The following is a 20564-nucleotide window of genomic DNA, read 5'->3' on the forward strand; positions in this document are numbered from 1 at the left end:
ACTTTCCAAAACTGCTGCATACTCAGAAGGAACGACTGCCAGTTTGGATACTCAGCACTGAAGGGGACACAAGAATAAATGTTGTATTAAATGTTAAGGGAATTCTGCAGAAACTTCTATATGTCTAACAGATAAAACTCAGTTTTCTTATTAACATGTGTTATATTATTGGAAGTGTTACATCCAACAACTTCTTACACATACACCTGGATTTAAACATTTTCCTCAAAGCTCAAACAGTGTCACATGAAGAACCTGAAAATTAAACCTACCAGTCATGTTATAGGTAGGAGGGAAACCTGTTTATTTATTCATTAATAGCCAAGCTGAAATACAGAAAATAGACCCAACATGCACTCCAGATTTTACACATTCAGATATATTTTAATTTAATCACTTGATCATTTCTTCTTCAAGAATCATGCATTTTGCTGACCTTCCCAAGTGGTTACATGCAGAGCCACAGCTGCTTACTTTCTCTAGATTCAATATAGCATCAACAGTTCCTAGCAGCTATGGATCCACTTGTGAGGCCCTGAATCAGCAAAAACCTAAACATGGAATTTATCTTAAGTATATGCATAATCATTCTGCTGACTCAGGTTAGCTGGGCTGATTTCTGATGGCCAATGTTTGTCTGAAAACAAAGAGCAATTTAGAAGATGTCTGCAATTCCATGCACTACACAACTTCATCTGTTCAGACACGAGCGAAGTGTCAGCGCTGGGGTGGGCAACAAGCCCTAGGGGCCTGTTCCCAGTGGGAACAAGGGTGTAAGGAAGCCTTGAGGAAGAACCTTGAAGATCACCATGAGACCCTCAGGGACTGCATGAATCTGGGAGGTGCACCAGGATCCTATTTAAGATTACATAGATTTAGCTTCAGGTGGATCTTTTTTTAATAATTAAAGGCAACAAATAGGGTAAAAATTTTCTCAGTGAGTCTTTTGAAATGCAAGACCTTCATTTCACAGTTGTGTCACTTTACTAAAAATACCCTAACAAACTTCCAGAAAGGACCCTGGACTTCCTTCTGTTTTATTTGGAAAGTTTGGTGTTTTCCCTATCACTTCAAGCTTTGGAAACACCCTTATAGCAATGAACATACTTCTCTGCAAACATAATTTCTAATACGTGATCTTAAATGCCCGGCCTGAACGCTGACCTTGGCCACAGGAAACAGGAACAAACAGACCACACAGAAGCCATGGAACAGGCAAACCCCCGTGGGTTCAGCACCCCAGAGCTAAGGCAGGGAGTCCAACCTGCAGCACTCCTGCAAGGACAAGCCACACAGCTCAGGACCCTCCTTCCTAAATGTCCTTGGGCTGCAGGCAAGGAGCAAGGAGCTGCTGTGCATGCTGCAGCATCAGCTGTGAGAGACAGCCCTGCAGCCTGACATGTCAGGGCCAGGGGACACCACTGCCAGGATGTGAATGAGGAAAGGAGAGGCTTATAGTCAAGCTCCTCCATCTGGAGCTGCCCAAAGCAGAAGAGAAACACTTTCCCATAAGGTCAGATGGGAAATAGCAGAATAAGCTTAAAGGACCTTCACAGTAGCATGCACAGTAAGCAAATCCAGGATTCAGCAAACATCCCGCTTGCCCACAGGCGATCATAAAGTTAATTCAAAAGTATTCTTACAAATGCTAGGAAGGGAATGAATTGGTTGTTTTATTTAGAGTTCCCATAGGTGAGTCAGTAACTTTACAGAAATATCAAAGGGACAGGTCCTGCTTGAGGAAGAACAGAACAGAAAAAGTCTGTTAGACAGAGAAACAGGAGAGTTGAAGGCACAGGAAACCATTCATGCACTCAGCCACATGCCTGCCAGTATAGTTTTCCCATAGTTCAACCTCATCTGTGTCCTAAAGCAGAATCACTTCTGCAGCTTTATCATGTTACGAAATAAACCCTTTCTTGATCTTTTTTCTATCCCTCAGTAAAAGCAAGAGCAACATACTTCACACACAGGACATTGAACAGATCTGTCAAGATGGGTACATACAAAAACATTTTCACAACATTTGACATTGCAGTGAGACCAAAGCTTTATTTCCTCAAGATAGAGATCAAAACAACAACAAGGAGAAAAGGCATCTGCTCCTGTTTTTTCCATCTGGCTTAAACACTGTTGATACTTGCAAGAAGGCAGGGAGAACTTCCTCCCATCCCCTGACTACTCCTGCTGGGGCTAACAGCTTTGAGCATTCATACTCACAGCCTTACAAACCACAGCCTCCTCACATCTCTCCTCCCCAGGGGCCATAAGAACAACTCGCAGCTCCTCAGAAATATTGCAGCTCCTTCTTTTCTCTGTACTGGCTACCTGTGAGTCCTCAGCTCTTCCACCTGCCCCATACACTTAACCCCCAGCAAACACCATGAGTCTGACAGCAGCTCCAAGAGGGACAGCACAGAAATACAGCATCTTCACCACCACTTCAAAAGAACATCATAATGGCAAAATTAAGCAAGGGAATTAGATTAAAAAAAAAAAAAAAAGAAAAAAAAGGAACAAAACTTCAATCACATCATGTCTGTTACAACAATGATGGCAAAATGAGGCCGGTTCCACTCCTCACTAAAAGATGCTCAATCCTAAAGGAGGACAAAACACCAGTTTCCTGACTCTCATCATGAGACTTGGCTCACATTTGAGGAGGGGGATATGAAAGCAGAAAATCCAAGGACCAAGTCTGCTTGCTTTAACCACTGCTAACAGATGCAGGTGGTATCTGTAGTACAAGAACAGTGGGTTGTATTTTTTTTTTCCAGCAGCTTTTAAGTACTTCTCTTTCCTCTTCACATTTCAAAAATGATGTCTCCTCCTTCGATATTGCAGAGTGATTTATTGAACACTCAGAAGCAGGATTAAGGGGAGTTGGAGCCAGACACCCGTCAATCTATAGAAACAGGCTCAAAAAATGGCCCCCTCCTCAAAGACCCCAGACATCCACCCAAACAATTCCATACTTTTATGTTTTCCTCAGTGCTTACCTACCATGCACTGATGGGTTGTTTGTATCACACAAGGACAAGAAGAAATAACACTAGAAAAGGTCGGGGAGAGACAGGAGACATGGAAGGAACATCACAAACTCTATAAAGCTGTTGGTCTGCAGTCAGACATTTCATCACACAAAATGACAATCATGTTTATGCATTACCCAAAAATAAGATCCTAACTCAAAAAGTCATATTCCCCTAATGATCATGATTCTGATTTAGAACACTGAACTGACAGACACAGAACCTACTGAGCTAAGCTCCCTCTTGATGGCTTTCATTTCCCCTTTCCTCATTTCTTACCTAAAGCCAGCTAACATTCAAGAGCAGTTTTCCAGTTATCTGGCTTTCTACCACTGGGATTATTGATTCACCTACATGGAAGGACAGTCAGAGACAGCTCACCTGTTCTAAGTATCACACAATTTGAAAATTTCAAGAAACTCCCCACTCCAGCATTTATTTTGCTTGTCTCTGGGTTCACAGTTTTTAGGCAGGAAGAGAAGGACAAGTTTCAACCTGTAGACTGATAGCTGCTTGAAGCACACTTCTGACACAGCTGGGAAGAGCCCAGTGCAGGAAAGGGAACCAGGAAGTCTCTGTACAAGGTCCCTATCAATGTTCCAAAGCCTGGTGGGGTTTGCACTTGGCAAAGTAAAACCCTTACTGATGGCAGTGCTGCAGCTGGCAGTGCTGCATGTTTCCATCAAAACAGTGATGAAACCCCTATGACAAGGTGGAGGTGGAAGAGCAACAGAAGCATGAGATACAGCTGATAAAAAAGGCAAATTGTCTTTCAGGAAAATTCCCTTTTTCTTCTCACTCATCTTTAGTTTTCTATGATTGCCAAGAGCCCTTCTCCCTAAAAACAACCCATGCCACTGTCTCAGTCTGATCAATAAAGTAAGGTTTAGGAGATTACAGGCTGTTAAAAAAAAGAAAAAGAGGAAAAGTGACAGAAAGGAAGAACAGTGAGAAATGTTAATAGTTAAGGAACATTTACATAATGGCTTTTTTTATATGATTCTAAAAGATTCTAGAATTTTTTACAGGTATCTGCACAAGTCATATTAAGAGTGTCAGTGTTCCTAAAAAGAAAAAGTTAGCAGTAAGGGCTCTATTTTAAAGCATGATTGATTTTGCACAAACAGTTCTAAGGCTTTTGTACAATAACAGCAGACAGCAGCTTCAGGTATGATTTAAATGACACATAGTAATTGGATTCTAGTGCCCAAGTAGGTACCAGGAATACATTAGAGGAGCAGGATTATTACAGTAGAAAGTTCTATCACTGTTCAATCTTTGTCAATGAGCACAGCTCAGAAGACTGTTAACACTACAGTATGAAGAAAGTTACCTTTCTTTGCTTTCTTCTGTAGCTTCAGTGTATCAGATGATTTCTTTTTTATCTCTTGGCGGGCTTTTTTGTATTCTAAAAAACACACACAATCTCTATTATCGATATAATCAATGTCAAAATGAATGTTTTTCATAGAAAACGCTACATTTAAAGACATTGGACTACAAACTTTTGGAGAACAGCTACTGTTAAACAAAGAGGCTTAGAACTCACATTTTGTAAAGCCTATACATTTGGCTTAATATAACATTTTAGGGTGTGAGCACATTCACATACCAAAATCTTTCTCAAATAAACAAAGCCTTTACAGAAATAACAACTGAGAACATAGTACAAAATTAGAGTGCTTTTCATTTCATCCACTCTCAGGAATGGAAAACAGAGATGACAGGTTTCTCGAAACATCTGTGTGCAAAAAAACAGCTATCCAGAAATGGCAAGGAAGAGAATATCCTGTGATCCCTCTCCAGCATGAGAGTCAGGCAGAGGAAGAGGGTGCTAAAACTCTGCCCAAGGAAGTGTCACATTGCCAGCTCCTTCTGATGAAGCGGAGCACACTGCACTTGTCCTCATTTTCAGATGAGCTGCACATCCTAGGAGAATTAAAATCCCAGAACAAAATATTCAACCTCTAGTGCAGGAACACTAAAGGTACCACATATGAAAACTGATACTTACAAGAAAAAAAAAAAAAAGAAGATGCATGTATGCATGTATATACATGTACACATATACTTTAACAAAGGAGATCAGTGTTACTACCCTTCTGTAGATGAAAAATAGAAGCAGATTCATGGCAGGCACAAGAACTGCACCAAGGCCAACTGCATTCCCAACACCCAAGTCTGCCCAGTAAGCTCTAAATCTCACTGCCACCTTGGCCTGGGTCACCCCTACTGCCCATGACCCCATGTGACTCCCCTCTCCTGCTCACTACATGCTTATCACTGCAGCAAAAGACAGGAAGTTTTTCAGGAGCTGCTGATTCAACTGCTTCTATTTGCTCACAGTAATGATGGGGCAAGAAGAAAATCCTCTTTTAGAGGTCAAGCCCACTCCTTCCTATCAGTTTACATGGTGCTGCTGCTTCTTTCAGACATAACAGAAGTCTTAAATTTTCAAGGGTCAGTCAGTGGTGAACTGCAACCTGCTTTCAGCAACTGTGCTAGAGGGCCACCCTTCCCAGCATCTACCAACATGATCTTGCTGTGCAAGACTTAGCTGCCTGCTGCTCACTTCCCCAGGAAAGCCTCTGGAGCCATCACACCCCAGCAGCCCAGGGCATCCCCTGTCCCATAGCAGAGCTCTCCTGTTCCACAGGTGCGTTTTCTGTATGGCATCAGGTACAAAAAAACAATGCTCAGTGTTTTACACGGCTGTGCATTCTCTGGAGGACACCCTGGCTGAGGCATAACATGATCTTACAAGCTGCTTTTAACAATACCCCAGGGCTTTGCAGGGATAGATGTGGCATCTCCAATCCTCAGCTCATATAGGGAGAGTGGGCTAACAGAGCTAAACCCAGTCACTGCTTATCAGTCTAGAAAAACATCCCACCCCCGGGGTCCAGCAAACTAAACCTCCAAAATGCATACAGCAAGGGTTAAATTTTTGTTAGGCACTTTGGGACAGAACTGTTTCAGAAGAGGAAAGACTGCTATACATATTTAAGCATGTTATTCAGTTCTCCAGTACAAACATGAAAAGAGGAAGCAAAACTGGTATTACAATCTTACTCCTATTAAAGAATTCTTCCTCTGTAACTACCTTTTGCATGGTCTTTATCCAGCTGATTGGCCACTTTCTTCCACTCTTCCATCTGTTCTTGAAGTGGGTTTATCAGACAGTCAATTAAAGCACTAATTTTGTTGGAAAAACACAAAGAGCAATCAAATCCTGCAGATGCCCTTATTCTTACAGAGAGAGCCAAGGTCAATAGTGGAGTATTTTTACTTTTTGCTGTGACAGCTACCAATGTCACAATGTGAATATCAGAAGATAAAAATATTTAAATGTTTACACTAGAGAATGCAAAAGAAAAAAGTAGATTAAAAAAAAAAAATCCACATCACAAAATAACCAGAATTAAAAAAGCTCTAGACACAGGGAGAAACAGAGAGCAAAGCAGAGGAGTGACCCGAAACAGTTCAGAGTAAACAGATCCTACTCAACTGTCACACAATTTAAATGGAAAATCTGAAGACCAGAAAGGTTCATGCAGCCATGGAGATTATAAACTTAAATAGCACATGTGTATACACAAGAAGACAGAGCAGCTGTACAAGAGAACAATATCGTGCCCAGTGATGTGCCTCACCTCACACTGGTGGAGTCCTTGATACAGTACCACTAATGCTCCACTAGTTATTGAAACTGGTATCAAACCATTTAAACAGCTAACTCTGTGGTAACTGGAGGCTAAAATTGTATTCTCATGGCCAATTTCATAAATAGCTTTATTTTAAAGTAATCACAGAATAATCATAAAATATCTTGGATTGGAAGGGATAAGGTCATCTGCTTCCAACCACCCTGCCATGGTCAAGGACACTTTCCACTAGACCAGGCTGCTTATACCATCCAACCTGGCTTTGAACACTTTCAAGGATGGGGGGAAAAGGGAAAAAAACATAGCAGGTCATCAGGCAAATGGTGAAGCATCATTTTTGTTCAACTAAGGTCATGTGTAACTTTTAAGTCTGGTTCAAAAAGGCACACAGACAAACTACTACTAACTATTGAAGTAGGTTGTTTTTGTACAGCCCAGGTTGCACATGAGTTAATGCTCTCTCATTACCTCTGCAGTCTAACTTCAACTGCAAAAACAGGATGAGAGAATTTGCATTTCCTATATTGCTCTGCTGAAGGTTTGTGTCTTGGCCACAAGCTATTTGGGCTTTGCAGTAAGCTGAGGAAGCAGCACAACACTTGCTGCTGCTGCCTGTATAAAACCAAGTGACAAAGCTTAAAGTCCTGAAACAAAGACAGGTCAGTTGGTCACATCAGCAGCTGCCTGCTCAGCACTGAGCAACAGGGACTGACAGTAGGAATTTATAGCATTTAGGGGTGATTTGAGGTGAACTGGCCCAGCCCCATAAATGTGCAGTGAAACCCAGCATGTTCACAGCACCTAATGTGTTGCAGGGAGAAAACAACTGCTGCTCTCAATGACATGGGCAGAGGTCAGCTGAGAAGCCAATGCTGATGAACAGCTTCAGATGTTCCCCAGCAGCACTTGAAAGGGAAACCTCCAGTGCTGGACCAGGCATGGAGCCACTCACCTTGAGAACTGCCTGAGTTTGGACTCTATACTTCTGTGTCTCATACACATCCTGGTGAGAGCAGACCCAATCTCTCTGGTACCACCTGAAAAACAAAAACCAAAAGGCAGGTGAGACCCCTTATGAGATTTCTGCCTGTGGTGTAGAGGCATAACAACCACGAGGGGGGTGCCAACTCTTCCAGAGCAATGTAAAACAGATTAATATTAAGTGTATAATCAGTTAGGCTATTAATGGGGCAGATCTCAGTGGTAACTGCCACCCCAAAAAGAGATTAATTCCTGTTCACCTAGAGACCAGAAGCGAGCAATCAAACACAATTACAACACAGTTCTTCCAGGCACCTTCTGTGCCATGAGGCTCAACCCCGCAGCAGAAGACTTGAAAGAAAAGGGTTTGAGATATCAAAAGCCAAGCAGCACAGCTGTCAAGGGAGTGGGCATCTGTGAACAAATTATCTCCACATTGGAGAAGCAGACCTATGGGATTCGATGCAATTTTCCTGTCCCTGGATCCTTTAGACCCAAAGCCTCCAAGGGCTCGGCCGCCGCAGAGCCGGGCCCGGGTCCCGGCGCGCGCCGGGCATCGCCAGCAGGTGGCGCCGTTGGCCAGGCGGGACAAAATCCCCGTTGGGCCAAGGGCCCCGCCCGCTGCTCCCGCTGCTCCCGAGCCTGCCCGGCTCCCGCTGATCCCGATCCTGCTCCCGATCCTGCCCGGCTCCCGCTGCTCCCGAGCCTGCCCGGCTCCCGCTGCTCCCCTGCCCTGCTCCCGAGCCTGCCCGGCTCCCGCTGATCCCGATCCTGCTCCCGATCCTGCCCTGCTCCCGCTGCTCCCGAGCCTGCCCAGCTCCCGCTGATCCCGATCCTGCCCTGCTCCCGATCCTGCCCGGCTCCCGCTGATCCCGATCCTGCCCTGCTCCCGATCCTGCCCGGCTCCCGCTGATCCCGATCCTGCCCTGCTCCCGATCCTGCCCGGCTCCCGCTGATCCCGAGCCTGCCCGGCTCCCGCTGATGCCCTGCCCTGCTCCCGATCCTGCCCGGCTCCCGCTGATGCCGATCCTGCCCGGCTCCGAGCCTGCCCGGCTCCCGCTGATGCCCTGCCCTGCTCCGAGCCTGCCCGGCTCCCGCTGATGCCGATCCTGCCCGGCTCCCGAGCCTGCCCGGCTCCCGCTGATCCCCTGCCCTGCTCCCGCTGATCCCGATCCTGCCCGGCTCCGAGCCTGCCCGGCTCCCGCTGATCCCGATCCTGCCCTGCTCCCGCTGCTCCCCTTCCCGATCCTGCCCTGCTCCCGCTGCTCCCCTGTCCTGCTCCCCTTCCCGATCCTGCCCTGCTCCCGCTGCTCCCCTGTCCTGCTCCCCTTCCCGATCCTGCCCTGCTCCCGCTGCTCCCCTGTCCTGCTCCCCTTCCCGATCCTGCCCTGCTCCCGCTGCTCCCCTTCCCGCCCCGCAGCACCAGCTGCGATCAGCCCATTCAATCGCGACATAACTTTGTTTCCCTTAGTGTTGGTACTTGCTTAGTTCCCATTTGCACGTCAAATCTACTATTTCAGAACACAAACATCAACCCCCTTACGAACTGCTTCCCAGCTATAGTACACACTGGAAGACTGAATATATCAGCATCTCTTTAGAAGTCTTATTTGATTATTAAAACAACCTAAGACTTGTATCATAGAGTAAAATCTTCCCTAGGCGTTAAAAATAGTATTCACTCAAAAAAAAATCTCCCTAAGAAACGTTAACATGTTTGATAATTTTGATTTTTTTAAACATGGAATCAAGTCACCATCTTCCTGCATTCTTGCAGAATTAAATCCTGTGCCCATGAAATGGCTCTGGAACAAAGACACTAAATAACTGGAACAAATTGTGGCTATTTGATATTGTTCAAAATGATAAACATGAAGTCATTTGTCACTTGCCTGATTAATCATGGTTTTATAAGGAGTTTTTGAAACAATATTATTTGGTAACATCAAAGAGCTGTAGCCTCCTTGCATATGGGTGGGAAAAGCTCACGGACTCCAGGCTGGATCTGTACCTATCTCTCCAGTGACGCTGCACTTGCACAAGACACTCCAGTAACTCAAAAAATCAATATAGAAGATGGAGAGAGGCGCAACAGAGAGAAAGCAAGTGGAGAAAGGGGACAGCACCCAAAAAGAGTGGATTTCTGTCCCAATACACGGGCATTTTTCTCTGGATCCACTGCCAAATAAAAGTAATTTTATTTCAGAGGCTATGTGGTACACAACTGCAATGGTAGAGAAGAAGAAATGAACCAAGAATTTCCCTGGCTACCAGCAGCAAGTTAAAGCAATAAGTAGGTTTTTAAGGATGAAAACTCACTGAAAAACTGAAATATTAAGGACCATCAATGGTTAAGTGGCACTGCTTTCCTATGTCTGCTGTACCAAAAAAAGAAGGGTCGTATCAGAACAATAAAAAGGAAACTGTGTGTTTGGGGAGGCTAGGAAACAAGGGTCAGTTAATATTAACATTAAATTCCAAGGTAACAGAATTCTAAGTGAAACACAATCAACCAAAGTACAAATATATCCCCTCAACACATTGTACAGATGGATGGGCAAGGTCAGCAGAACAGCTAAATGAAGTTCAGAGTAAAAAAAAAAAAAAACAAAAAAAAAAACACACAACAAAGTAAATTAAGTCTGGAATAAAGAGGTTTGTCCATGGAAAAAAAGGAAAAAAGCCAAACATAACTGGCTGGTGATGAGTGGGCTACTGGTTCTTTCCACCTTTTGAAACTTCATGTTATCCATACATGTTTACAAGAACATCAAAGGATGAGGTGTTAATTTTATTCTGTGAATGAAGATTAATCTGATGAACTGAAAGGAAAAGAAATGATTTTGAGAAATCTTTGATGTTCCTTCTGGAAACAAGGTGTTGCTGAAGATGGGTTGAGGATTCTGGGTGGGAAGAAGAATGAGGGGTGCTGCTGAAAAGCTTGGGAGAGCTGAGCCAGCTCTGCTTGGTCAGCATGGGCCGAGAGAGGGTTGCAGGGAGTGGGTCAGGGCTGGCAAGGGTCACCAGACTGAACAGCCCATCTTGTCCCACACCTGAATCCCACTGCTTCTCCTCAATGTATGAACAACTGACTCCAACAGCACTGGAGTTAAACAGAGCTTTACTTCCCTATTCCAAATTGTATTAGCTGTCAAGGATACAAATCCTTCCTGAGAAAATAAAGAAAATTAACCACAAGCCGCTCACCACCCCTTGATTTATTGAGCTGGAGGACCATGGCCATCACCAATGCATTCAGCTGTTCCTCCAGAACACTCGCAGTGCAAAGGGCTCATCTCAGCTTTCAGCCAGTTGTAGGGCTGGTTCCCACCAGCAGACCTGCACTGATGCTCCTGTCTCCAAAGGTCTGGGATCAGCTAGCTACACAAACTGGCAGAAAGGAACCATTTTGTACCACTGCAGTGGTTTGAAAATACCCCAATGTAACAAGGGATGGTAATTTGGATTTGTTTCTTTTATCCAGTATCAGTTGCAGTGAACAAGACTCACTATGCTTTATATAAATTACAGATTGATGAGTAGTTTACTCACAGCCAGAGCAGGCAGCCAACATGTGCACCCTGCACACAGGGATGGACCTCACAAGCAGCATTAACATGTGTGCAAGTCCTGGTACTGGCTGTGCACCCGAGCAATCAAAATCTAGGAACGAGGTTATTGCAGTGCAATGTGGGGCAATGCCACAGTCACACAGACCTGTTTCAGGTTCCAAATTAATTTATGGTTTATCTTTTCAAAACCTGCTCCATAAGTGACCAATTGCCTACTGACTCCAGGATGGAACCATGAGCCAAGCAGACAGAAGACCAGTGGAGATAACTTCTTTTTCAGTGCTAGCAACCCACAAATGTGATGGCAAAAAGAGCATCTGACAGAAGTGTGTCAGGAATACACCAAATGCAGTGTCCATCTCCAGTCATAAGAAGGTCCCTGAAGAAAGTAATGACATCCTCCAGCAGCTGTGATTTCACAAAGAGAAATGCTGAGGCCACACTAGCAAACCTTTCACCAAACCACAAGTATGTTGGGTGGGTAACGTGGGCTCCATTCACTGCCCTGCAGCTCTACAAGTCAAACTGCTGTGCTTTGGGCTCTCAGTTTAGAAATGAGGCCATGAATCATCTGCTTCTCTGACATACTACAATAATTAATCCAGTAAGGCAAACAATGCCTGGGAACAGTGTAAAGTAATACTTCGAAACCGGAGATGAGAGCTGTATTCATCAGTATTCCCACTCAGAGAAAGTGGCTTAACAAAATGCTCCTGTCAAATTTGATTAGAAAGTGGGTGATAACATCAGCCTTACGTCTCATAAGTAAAAGGCAACTCTGCAAGGCAAAACATGCCTTCACTCTCACTTTCCCTGCTTTTCCCTTTCCAGCCTAAGCCTGGAAAAGACCACAAACTTTTTTCACGTGACATAATTAAACAGAAGTCTTTGGACCACAACACCACAATGAGTCCACTATAAAGGGCATAAATGATTTCTTTCGATGCTTGATTGTCATTCAACATCACAGAGAGACAACAGGGAGAGATTGTAGGAAAGAGACTCAATTGTTTTATGGGAGTCATTCTATTTGTATTTCATCATGATCATATATCAAGGAAATGATTATTTGATGAAATGTGCAGCTGTACAACTGCATAGCCTGTATATACTCCAAACAACTCGCTACAATCAACCTCTTATCTTCCTCTTCTCACTTCACTCCTGAGCAATTCCAGCAGCCTCAGAAGATGCTGCCTTTCAGAAGTGCCTTTAAGGTTTCAACTTACTAACAAGCTCACCTTTATCTTCAAGGCCATAGTCCAAATGTTCCAGCCACTTCCCTCTTTCCCAAAAGGGAGAGAATGATGAAAAAGGGCTGTAATATTTTTGTAATTTTGAAGTTATCAGAATCCATTTCTGAGTTAAGATTAAAGCAGGAGCAGAATGGAGGCTGGATTATTAAAGTACTGACATGGAGGCTATGACAAATGACTAACAGTAGGACATTTTAGGCTAATGGCCATTTACTCAACCCTTATCTAAACTCACACTGCTAGAAGAGCAAGCAGTTTCCATCATTGATTACATGGGGCACAGATCTTGATCTTGCTGAACTTTTTATATGGATGCTTCCATGAAACTCAAGGATGATGGGATCAGTTCCAGCGTGTTAGAGCAAACAGAGAAAAAAGGACAGCTTTTGCTTAAAACTGACTAGCACAGGTATTACTACTGGGACAGAAACCTGAAAGTGGAACTATGGCAGCTCTCTATGTTCAGGATGTCAACAGTCTCCAGGTAAGGCTTGCAAGTTGGAAAAACACATCAAAAATTGCTGACAGACAGATGATGTTCAGCATCCACATGGCAGGAAAAGAAAACAGGACACTGTTATTCCTACAGCTGTGAGTCTTTCTGAGCAGCGCTTGGTAAAGTCTCTGATAGCTGTTGCTCAAAATTAGAAAAAAAATTCCTGAAGCTTTTTTTTAAATTTAATTTAGATATCTCTCAGTGAAGACTGGATCAACAAATCCCGATTCAAGGTCAAACTCACCTATGAATTTTAGGTTAACCGAGTTTAATAAAACAGCTCTGGCAGGCCATTGTCATATACTGCACCTCTGCAGTTATCACTGCAAAGGAACAGATTACTTACAATGTTTGGTCGAGTGCCCTTTTGGGCAAATTACTTGGAAAACATTATTTACAGAGGCCTGCGATGAAGGCCTCTGTCACGTTTGACAGAGCCCCACACAGTCCAGCTGAGAGGAAAATGAAGGGGATGGCTTATTTTCTCATTTGCAGAAGAAACTAACCTTTGTTCATGGATAGGACCAGCAGGATTGCTAATTGCGTTGTCATTGATCTTGGATGACAAAGGAGTTGAGAAGAGTGGCAGTGGCAGTTAGTTAAAGCAGCAAAGAAGCCAAAGGAGCAGGAAACCTGAGCCGCCCCTAGCCCACAGCCTGCCCTGGTAACCAGCAGCTTTCAGAAGTCCCTGAAACAGACTGTGACCAGACTGTGACCATGTTCCAGTCACTTTGTTAAAGAATATGCAAGAAAGCTCTTGTGATTTCTTCTGAGCTTGCTTATTCCTTCAGTGAGCAACATTTTTGCTTACTTTAGCAGTTCTTCTAGCTTAGCATTGGGCAAAATCCTCACCCCATGGGAGTCAACACAAGCACTGCCCTTAAAGAAGCAGGGTCAGAAGTTCACCCACGCACACAGAGGTCACTACACAGTCCATCTAACACATAAACATGGCCAGGAACCAGCCCTGCTATGATCTCTGGACACTTTGGGTTTAGTAAGCCTTGAGTGCATGCAAAGCTCACCCGTGGCCCTCTGCTTTGAAAGAGGATGCCACACACACAGGTGGATAAAAGCGTTTGGCAAGGTTTAAGTTATCGTAGGATGCATCAGTTCAATTTCTGAGAAGCCAAGTCTGTCACTGATTCATGAATTTGTAAGGAGACACAAAATGCATCACTGAACCATGACATCCTGTCAGAGAGCAGCAGAAGAGAAGTTCAGGCAGAAGTGTTTCCCAGGAACAAAATGCTCAAGTTTGAGGTGTTTGTGTCAGCAGTGCAAGCTGGCTTGCTCCCTCCTCCTCTCCCTTTTGGAAATGGTGTTGCCAGCACAGAGAATTTTGTTTCTGGTGATTTCTTGCAAGAATTAATATCCATTCCCTCCTCACAGGTGCCTGTTGTTTATTTTTTCATTTTTATGAACCTAGAATTCTGCATCAGGTTTTTAATGCCACAAAACCAAAGCATGATTAAAATCACATTTGTTTAAAAGAGCAAATGCCACAATAGTGTCTTCCATTATTTGCATTTTATTATTTAGAATACAAATAGTTTCAGTAGTGAAAACGTATAGGGTCTGCTAAATATCTGTACTCACAATCAAAACTGTCCACTAATATTGCCCATACCTCTCCCCATTTATTTTCAGATTTATAGCAAAATGTGTTTCCAGAAACAGTCTATGCACAGCTCAGTAAACCTTACAGTCTTAATCTGAGCAGATCCAACTGCTTTGCTCCAGCTGCTGCACCCATCAATGGCTAAAGGAAAGCAGGCAACACAAGTTACCAAGCTCTTGCTCTCAACAAAAACCAGAACAGGCTAATAAAAAAACTCTGTAAGGAAAACAATTCCTGAAGTTGAAGAACACCAAACCAAGCCTGTGCACTTAGCTGGAGTAACCCTCACACCTGTGCAGAACTCTGGAGCTGAGCTGCCAGCCAAAGGGCAGGTCAAGGCCAGCTCCACCAGCCAGGGACACTCGCTGCACTGAGGACCACGCTCCACTCATGCTCCAGGCAGTGAAAGATGGGGATGTGGTTCAGGCCTATTTAGATAGCCAGACTCATTGAATCTCCATAGCTCCATGAATCTGGCTCTAAATGGACATTTAATGTCAGCCCAATGTGAGAAGAAGGCAGTAACTCAAGATGCTTATGTTCTTTTGAAGTACAGCTCTTCACTGTGCTGGGCCCAGCGATGAACTGCGATGTAATCTGATTAGATTACAGCAATATTCAATGCGGGGAAGGGATAATGCACTTAGAGCAAATGGCTTGGAACACCAACTGCAATTCCACTGCATGCTTGGCAAAACACATACTGCGTATTTTGAACTGACAGCTCCCACAGAGCCTCTAAAAAGCCTGCAAGGGTCTTTCTCCTCTTTACGTTTAGTTACTGGCCTCACAAACACCTCTGGCCCCAAAAGCCCCTTAACTCAGGACTCCCAACCACCTGTGCTGCTGATACCAATCCAGCAAGGATTTCAGCTACCACCAAATGGCTGCTGCCTCTGAAGCACAAGATCAAGCACCGCCAAGACAAGCAGGTGCAAAAAGCAGAAGAAGAATTTATTTTTAAATCCAAGTCAGCAGATCTAACTGAAACCCCACAGCAAGCAGATCTGCAAAATAAGGCAGTGCTATTTTTACATGCTGTCACTTCTTCCAGCAGAGCACACTTCCTTAGTGAACTGAGGTAAAGATCATGAGGGTACCAAGGAAGGTAAAAATCATTCAAACCATAATTAAGAAATTACCAGTTCAAGACATTCTGGAGAATGTCTATAATTTTTCAGCTAGTTACATAGAGATAAAATCATCATCAACCCATCAAAAATCTCAGTGCATACCTAAGCACTGAGTGCAACATCTCAGGCCCTGGGTGCAAGGGAAAGCTCTGTCCCTGCCCCAGGTATTCAGGGACATGGTTTCCTCTCCTGGGGCAACCTCATGCCTTTGCTCAGGGTTAATAATCTCTTAACCGCAACTCATCCATACATGGGGTATGGTGCTGCTTCAAAAGGCCATATATTCTCTTTTTGGCACTTTCTCAAGGCAGCTGCTCTGTGTGCTCCAAAGGCCATTTAAAAATAATCTCAAATATATATTCAAATACCCATTATTCAACTTCATCCCCACTGATTTATTTATTATGACTCGAAGTTCATTTCAACACGGCTTGGTAGAAGAGATTAAAAACACACTGACTTTGCAGGTTTCTCCTCTAAACCGCAGGAGACTCTGCAGCAGGCACATGGATAACCAGTACACCTCTTTAATCAAGTGGCAGATAGCAAGAGGGTAGCAGGAATCCAGGGCACTAGTGTTTAGTTATCCAAATTGCCTCAAAGCTCATATTGCCTGGTATAAAGACAGTTGTGCTGTTTATCAGGTCAGCTCTCAAACAGTTAACCAGTTTTGTCCTCACTGATAGGCTGCTTTTATTTTAAATTTGGCTGCATCCCACTTCAGCTTCCTCATCCTTACTAAAATATAATGAATTTTCAAAAAGGCAAAGGAGAATATCACCACATGGGTTTGACACCAGCTGGCTGTTTGAGCCTGCAGTACAAAGGAATTTGACACATGAGAGTGAATCCGGCTTAAAAATAAAGATATATTCCACCTGTTACAAAAAGTGAAATGAGGACAGCCATCTCAGCCATCTCCAAGCAGTGAAACTGGAGATCTTTGTGCTTTTGGCCTGAAACTCAGTAAACACATGTTCTTAAAAACACAGCAAACTCTGAACTTTTGAATTTAAAAAAAAAGTGCATTTTCTCCTTGTAAGCAGCAAGTGAAGTTCACAGAAGGCTGCATGCAGAAGTGAGACATCTTACAAGCACAGAGCTGGGCTTACTAGATCTTTGGCTGCTTTGAATGAACAGATTCACATGCTCTGCAGGCAACTCCTGTTTATTTCGTGAATCCTTCCAAATAATCTATGCTGTCAGGCTGCATTTAAAGTGTGCCTGCTTAAACCATGAAGAGTGCAGCAGGAGAAAAACTTGAGATTCTCTGAGTCACAAAAAGGCACATCTTGCAGAAAAGCTCAAATGAAGCTGCCTTGGTGTGTAGCAGGAGCAGCACAGTGGTCAGTAGACACTCAGCAGCGCTGACTGGCACACCAACACCAAGGACATGCTCTGCTGCGAGGGCACAATAACTGCATTTCCTCTTGCAAACAAGCTCTGCTGTACTGTAGTGAACACACCTCGACCCCTGGGACAGCAGATGCACCTGATCTGGCTGGACTTGCCTGCTGTGACCCACACACCAGGTCTGTAAGAGCTGGGCAGTAAGGCAAGCTTTGAAATATCACTCCATCACCCTTAGTAGTGAGAACAACTGCAAGAAGCTTCAGAAAGCCAGGACATGAATCAGTGAGAAAGAGTAGAAATCAAAAGGCAGAAGAGAAGCAAAGATTAATTAAGAACATGGCTTTACAAATCCTGAAATTTAAACCTTGAAAGAGAAGCAGAACCCATTCTTTTCCAACACTTTATCCATTCTCTCACTGCAGGGCAGAACACCTTTAGAACCCCCTCTCACTGAACAGCCCCCAGGGAGAGGAGCAGGAGTGTGTTCACACCTTACACTCCACACAGGACAAACATTTAGAATACTATTACTATTCTATCCAAGTCCTGCTTATCTTACAGTCCTTGATGACTAGACCAGCTGGGGCTGGGCAGCTTTAAACAAGGCTGCAATCCACAGAGTGCTGCTAAGGCTTTAGCAGTATCATGCAAACCTATACCAACACTCCTCCTAGGGGGTGCCTATCTTTCCAGAGAAGCAAAATCCCCGTAACCCTCCAAACACTGATTTGATTATTAGTCCTTCCTTTCAGTATCTCACTCAGCAAAAACCAGAGAGACAAGACTGGGAGTGACCTTGGGAGGCTGTCTGGTCTGCTCACTGCCCACTAAAAGCAAAGGCAACTTTCATGAAGTTCCTGGGGATCTGTCCAGTCCAGCTTTTGAGTGTTTCTAAGAGTGGAGATTCCTGGGTTTCTCTTCCAGTTGCTGATTAGTGACTCTGTGAAAATTATTTTCCTTACCTAAAATCCAGAGTCCACTGTCCCAGCAGTTCAAACATACAGTTTTCCAAGCACCCCTGGCTTTGTCAACATAACATAGCAAATATATGTGGAAAGTGTTTATTTGTTTTATGCAAGTAAAAGCTTTGATATTAAAGGAATGTGAACACCCACTATAAGTACACAAACCAGGATTGTCACAACCCAGCCTATGAAAAAATATAGTCTGTGACATTTTGAAAATTACACAAAACCAATTAAAGTTTACCTACAAAAAACAGTCAGCCCAATTGCTAACTTGCTTAATTTCTTCAGGTTTCTCAAAAAATAAAAAAATGAACAGTGCTTTACAATTAAGTTGATTTCAGCAGACAAACATTCATCTGGTCATTTGACACCTCTGGTAATGCAGGAAATCCATCTAAACCTCACAACTCCTCGCACGCTCTGATGCTCCCTTGTTCTTGTAGCAGATCTCATCAGCCTGCACCTACAAAACAGCTGGCTGTGCCCTACAGCTATTAATTTGGCCATTAAAGACAAGAGTAGGTGCCAAATTTGCATGGAGGATTTCTGACCTAGGCTTTAAGCACTGTAATGCACAGGACTAGCATATAAATTACAAGTGTAGAGAAAGTGCTCGGAAAGGGTCACCTCCTATTTAGAATTTATTAACTGTGTTCCCCCAGAGACTACCCTGATTTAGCACCATCTAACCCACATCCCAATATTTCACTATGATATTGCTACATGAAAGGTTTCCCCTTACTTGCATCCTGCTCAGCCATGTGAAGCAGGATCAATTCCACCAGCTCTTCTCCCAAAGACAGTCAGCCTGAGGACAGGTCATTCAGAAATTACACACACAAACGTGCACAGTCACAGCACGTCTGAGGAAACCCACATTTGTATTACTGTGCTGGACATGCTGAGAGAAGTCTTGGATCACTCAACTCCTGCCATGTGGTCTCAAATACGGTTTGTAACACCAAGAGCCAAGAGAGATGACAACATTTTAGTCTGCTAACTGAAGCGAGAACCCCAGGTTTTGGAAGCTTTTGCTCTTGGGCTTTAGTCCCAAATCACCAAGTGTAAGCTTGACTCAAATCCACCTGCTGCAACCAGTGTGGTCAGCTCAGTCCTAGACCGAAAGGTTGAAATCTCCCAAGACAATGGAAAATACAGGCTGCAGTGTAAGAATGTAGCTGCTCTGAAAAGGTGTGCAGGAAAGAGGGAGTTACTGAACTGCCTGCATTCCCCCCATGGGTAGGCAGTAAAGCTTTAAAGCACTGACTTATGAGCAGTGTTTCTCAAGACAATGGTGTGTACCCTACCACAAGTCCACAGGCTGTGCAAAGCCCAGGCTGCAACACAGCTGTGTTGAAATCCTTGCAACCAAATGCTCTATAGAGCAAAGCATTTGTCATTTTGTACCCAGCAACATCCATGTGAGCTGCTCAACAACACTCCTGTGCCTGTATTTAGCATGTGCACTGAGAAGTAATTTATGGGTTTATTTAAGGAGAGCTTCTTGAAGAGGGCAAAGGTGCCTCAAATTGTTTTCCCCAGAGTAAAGTGCATCAGCAGACAGTTCCTGAGGAGCAGCTAACACCCACTGTTTAATAACACAGCGCTGCTCTGGTTTCTTGACAGTCTCCTGGGCATTGCAGCATCAATGCAGGCCAAAACTTTTGCGTATTTCAAGTTGCAGTTAAAAAGAAAAACACATATACTTTTCACATTATTTATAGACTAGACACAACCTGTTCCAGAAAGAATCAATCTGTTTCTTCTGATTGTACAAATACCCACCAACCAACTTAACCATGCTGGACAGCCGAACACTTGGTAACTGGTAACTAGTTCTTTTACCACAACATGCCAAAGTGAAAAGGAACCTTAATAATGCCACAGAAGCAAGATTTAAAATATTTTTTTTTAATGTGCTCATTTTTCATGTGGTCAACCTCTGCAGTTACGCTCTGGTAAGCGTGTCGTATCATCAGTCTTAATAGACTTCCAATGCAACAGCAGTTTCTGATTTATTCCTCCCCACCCTACATCCTCTTCAGAGTCCATTTCTATTTCAAGCATCAGTACCCAATGCCTGCAACATCTGCAGGTTGCCAAGCCAGTTTAGCTATGGAAAAATGGACACTAACTATTGCCAACAGAAGAAAACACACTCTGCACTGCAAACTGGCAAGCTTGTGTTTTTTCCATCTATCTATAAATAGGGCAATGCCAACTGCTAATTAAAACAGACAGGTTCAAATGGTGCAATGCTGTAATCACAGTATGACATAAGTAAGTCTCTAAACATATTTTAAAAAAAGGGGCTAAAAAGCCCTCCAACCAAACTGCTGTTAATAGATAAGCACTCACAGCTTTTTACACTGCATTGAGAAGAACAGAGAGCTGTTGATAGAGGCTTCCCTGCACAGAAGGCACAAGATATGCACTAAGAAGCACAGAAAACACAGACCATGAGATCTGTTGTTACATGGCACCAAA

At 43.7% G+C, this 20564-nt stretch overlaps 1 protein-coding gene across 11 annotated transcripts in view; it reads right to left on the reverse strand.

Moving 5' to 3' along the window:
• Positions 1-20564, reverse strand: part of MTSS1 (MTSS I-BAR domain containing 1) — a 126798-nt gene that overhangs the window by 27013 nt on the left and 79221 nt on the right. For all 11 annotated transcript variants that reach the window (XM_085572541.1, XM_085572547.1, XM_085572545.1 and 8 more), the window contains 3 exons: positions 7650-7734; positions 6136-6227; positions 4366-4440 (listed from right to left, as the gene is read on the reverse strand). In XM_085572541.1, the coding sequence (XP_085428667.1) occupies positions 4366-4440; positions 6136-6227; positions 7650-7734 (252 nt within the window). The remainder of the gene's footprint in view (positions 1-4365; positions 4441-6135; positions 6228-7649; positions 7735-20564) is intronic.

This window comes from Lonchura striata, chromosome 2 (assembly GCF_050655825.1).
Source record: "Lonchura striata isolate lonStrDom1 chromosome 2, ASM5065582v1, whole genome shotgun sequence".
Classification (NCBI taxonomy): domain Eukaryota; kingdom Metazoa; phylum Chordata; class Aves; order Passeriformes; family Estrildidae; genus Lonchura; species Lonchura striata.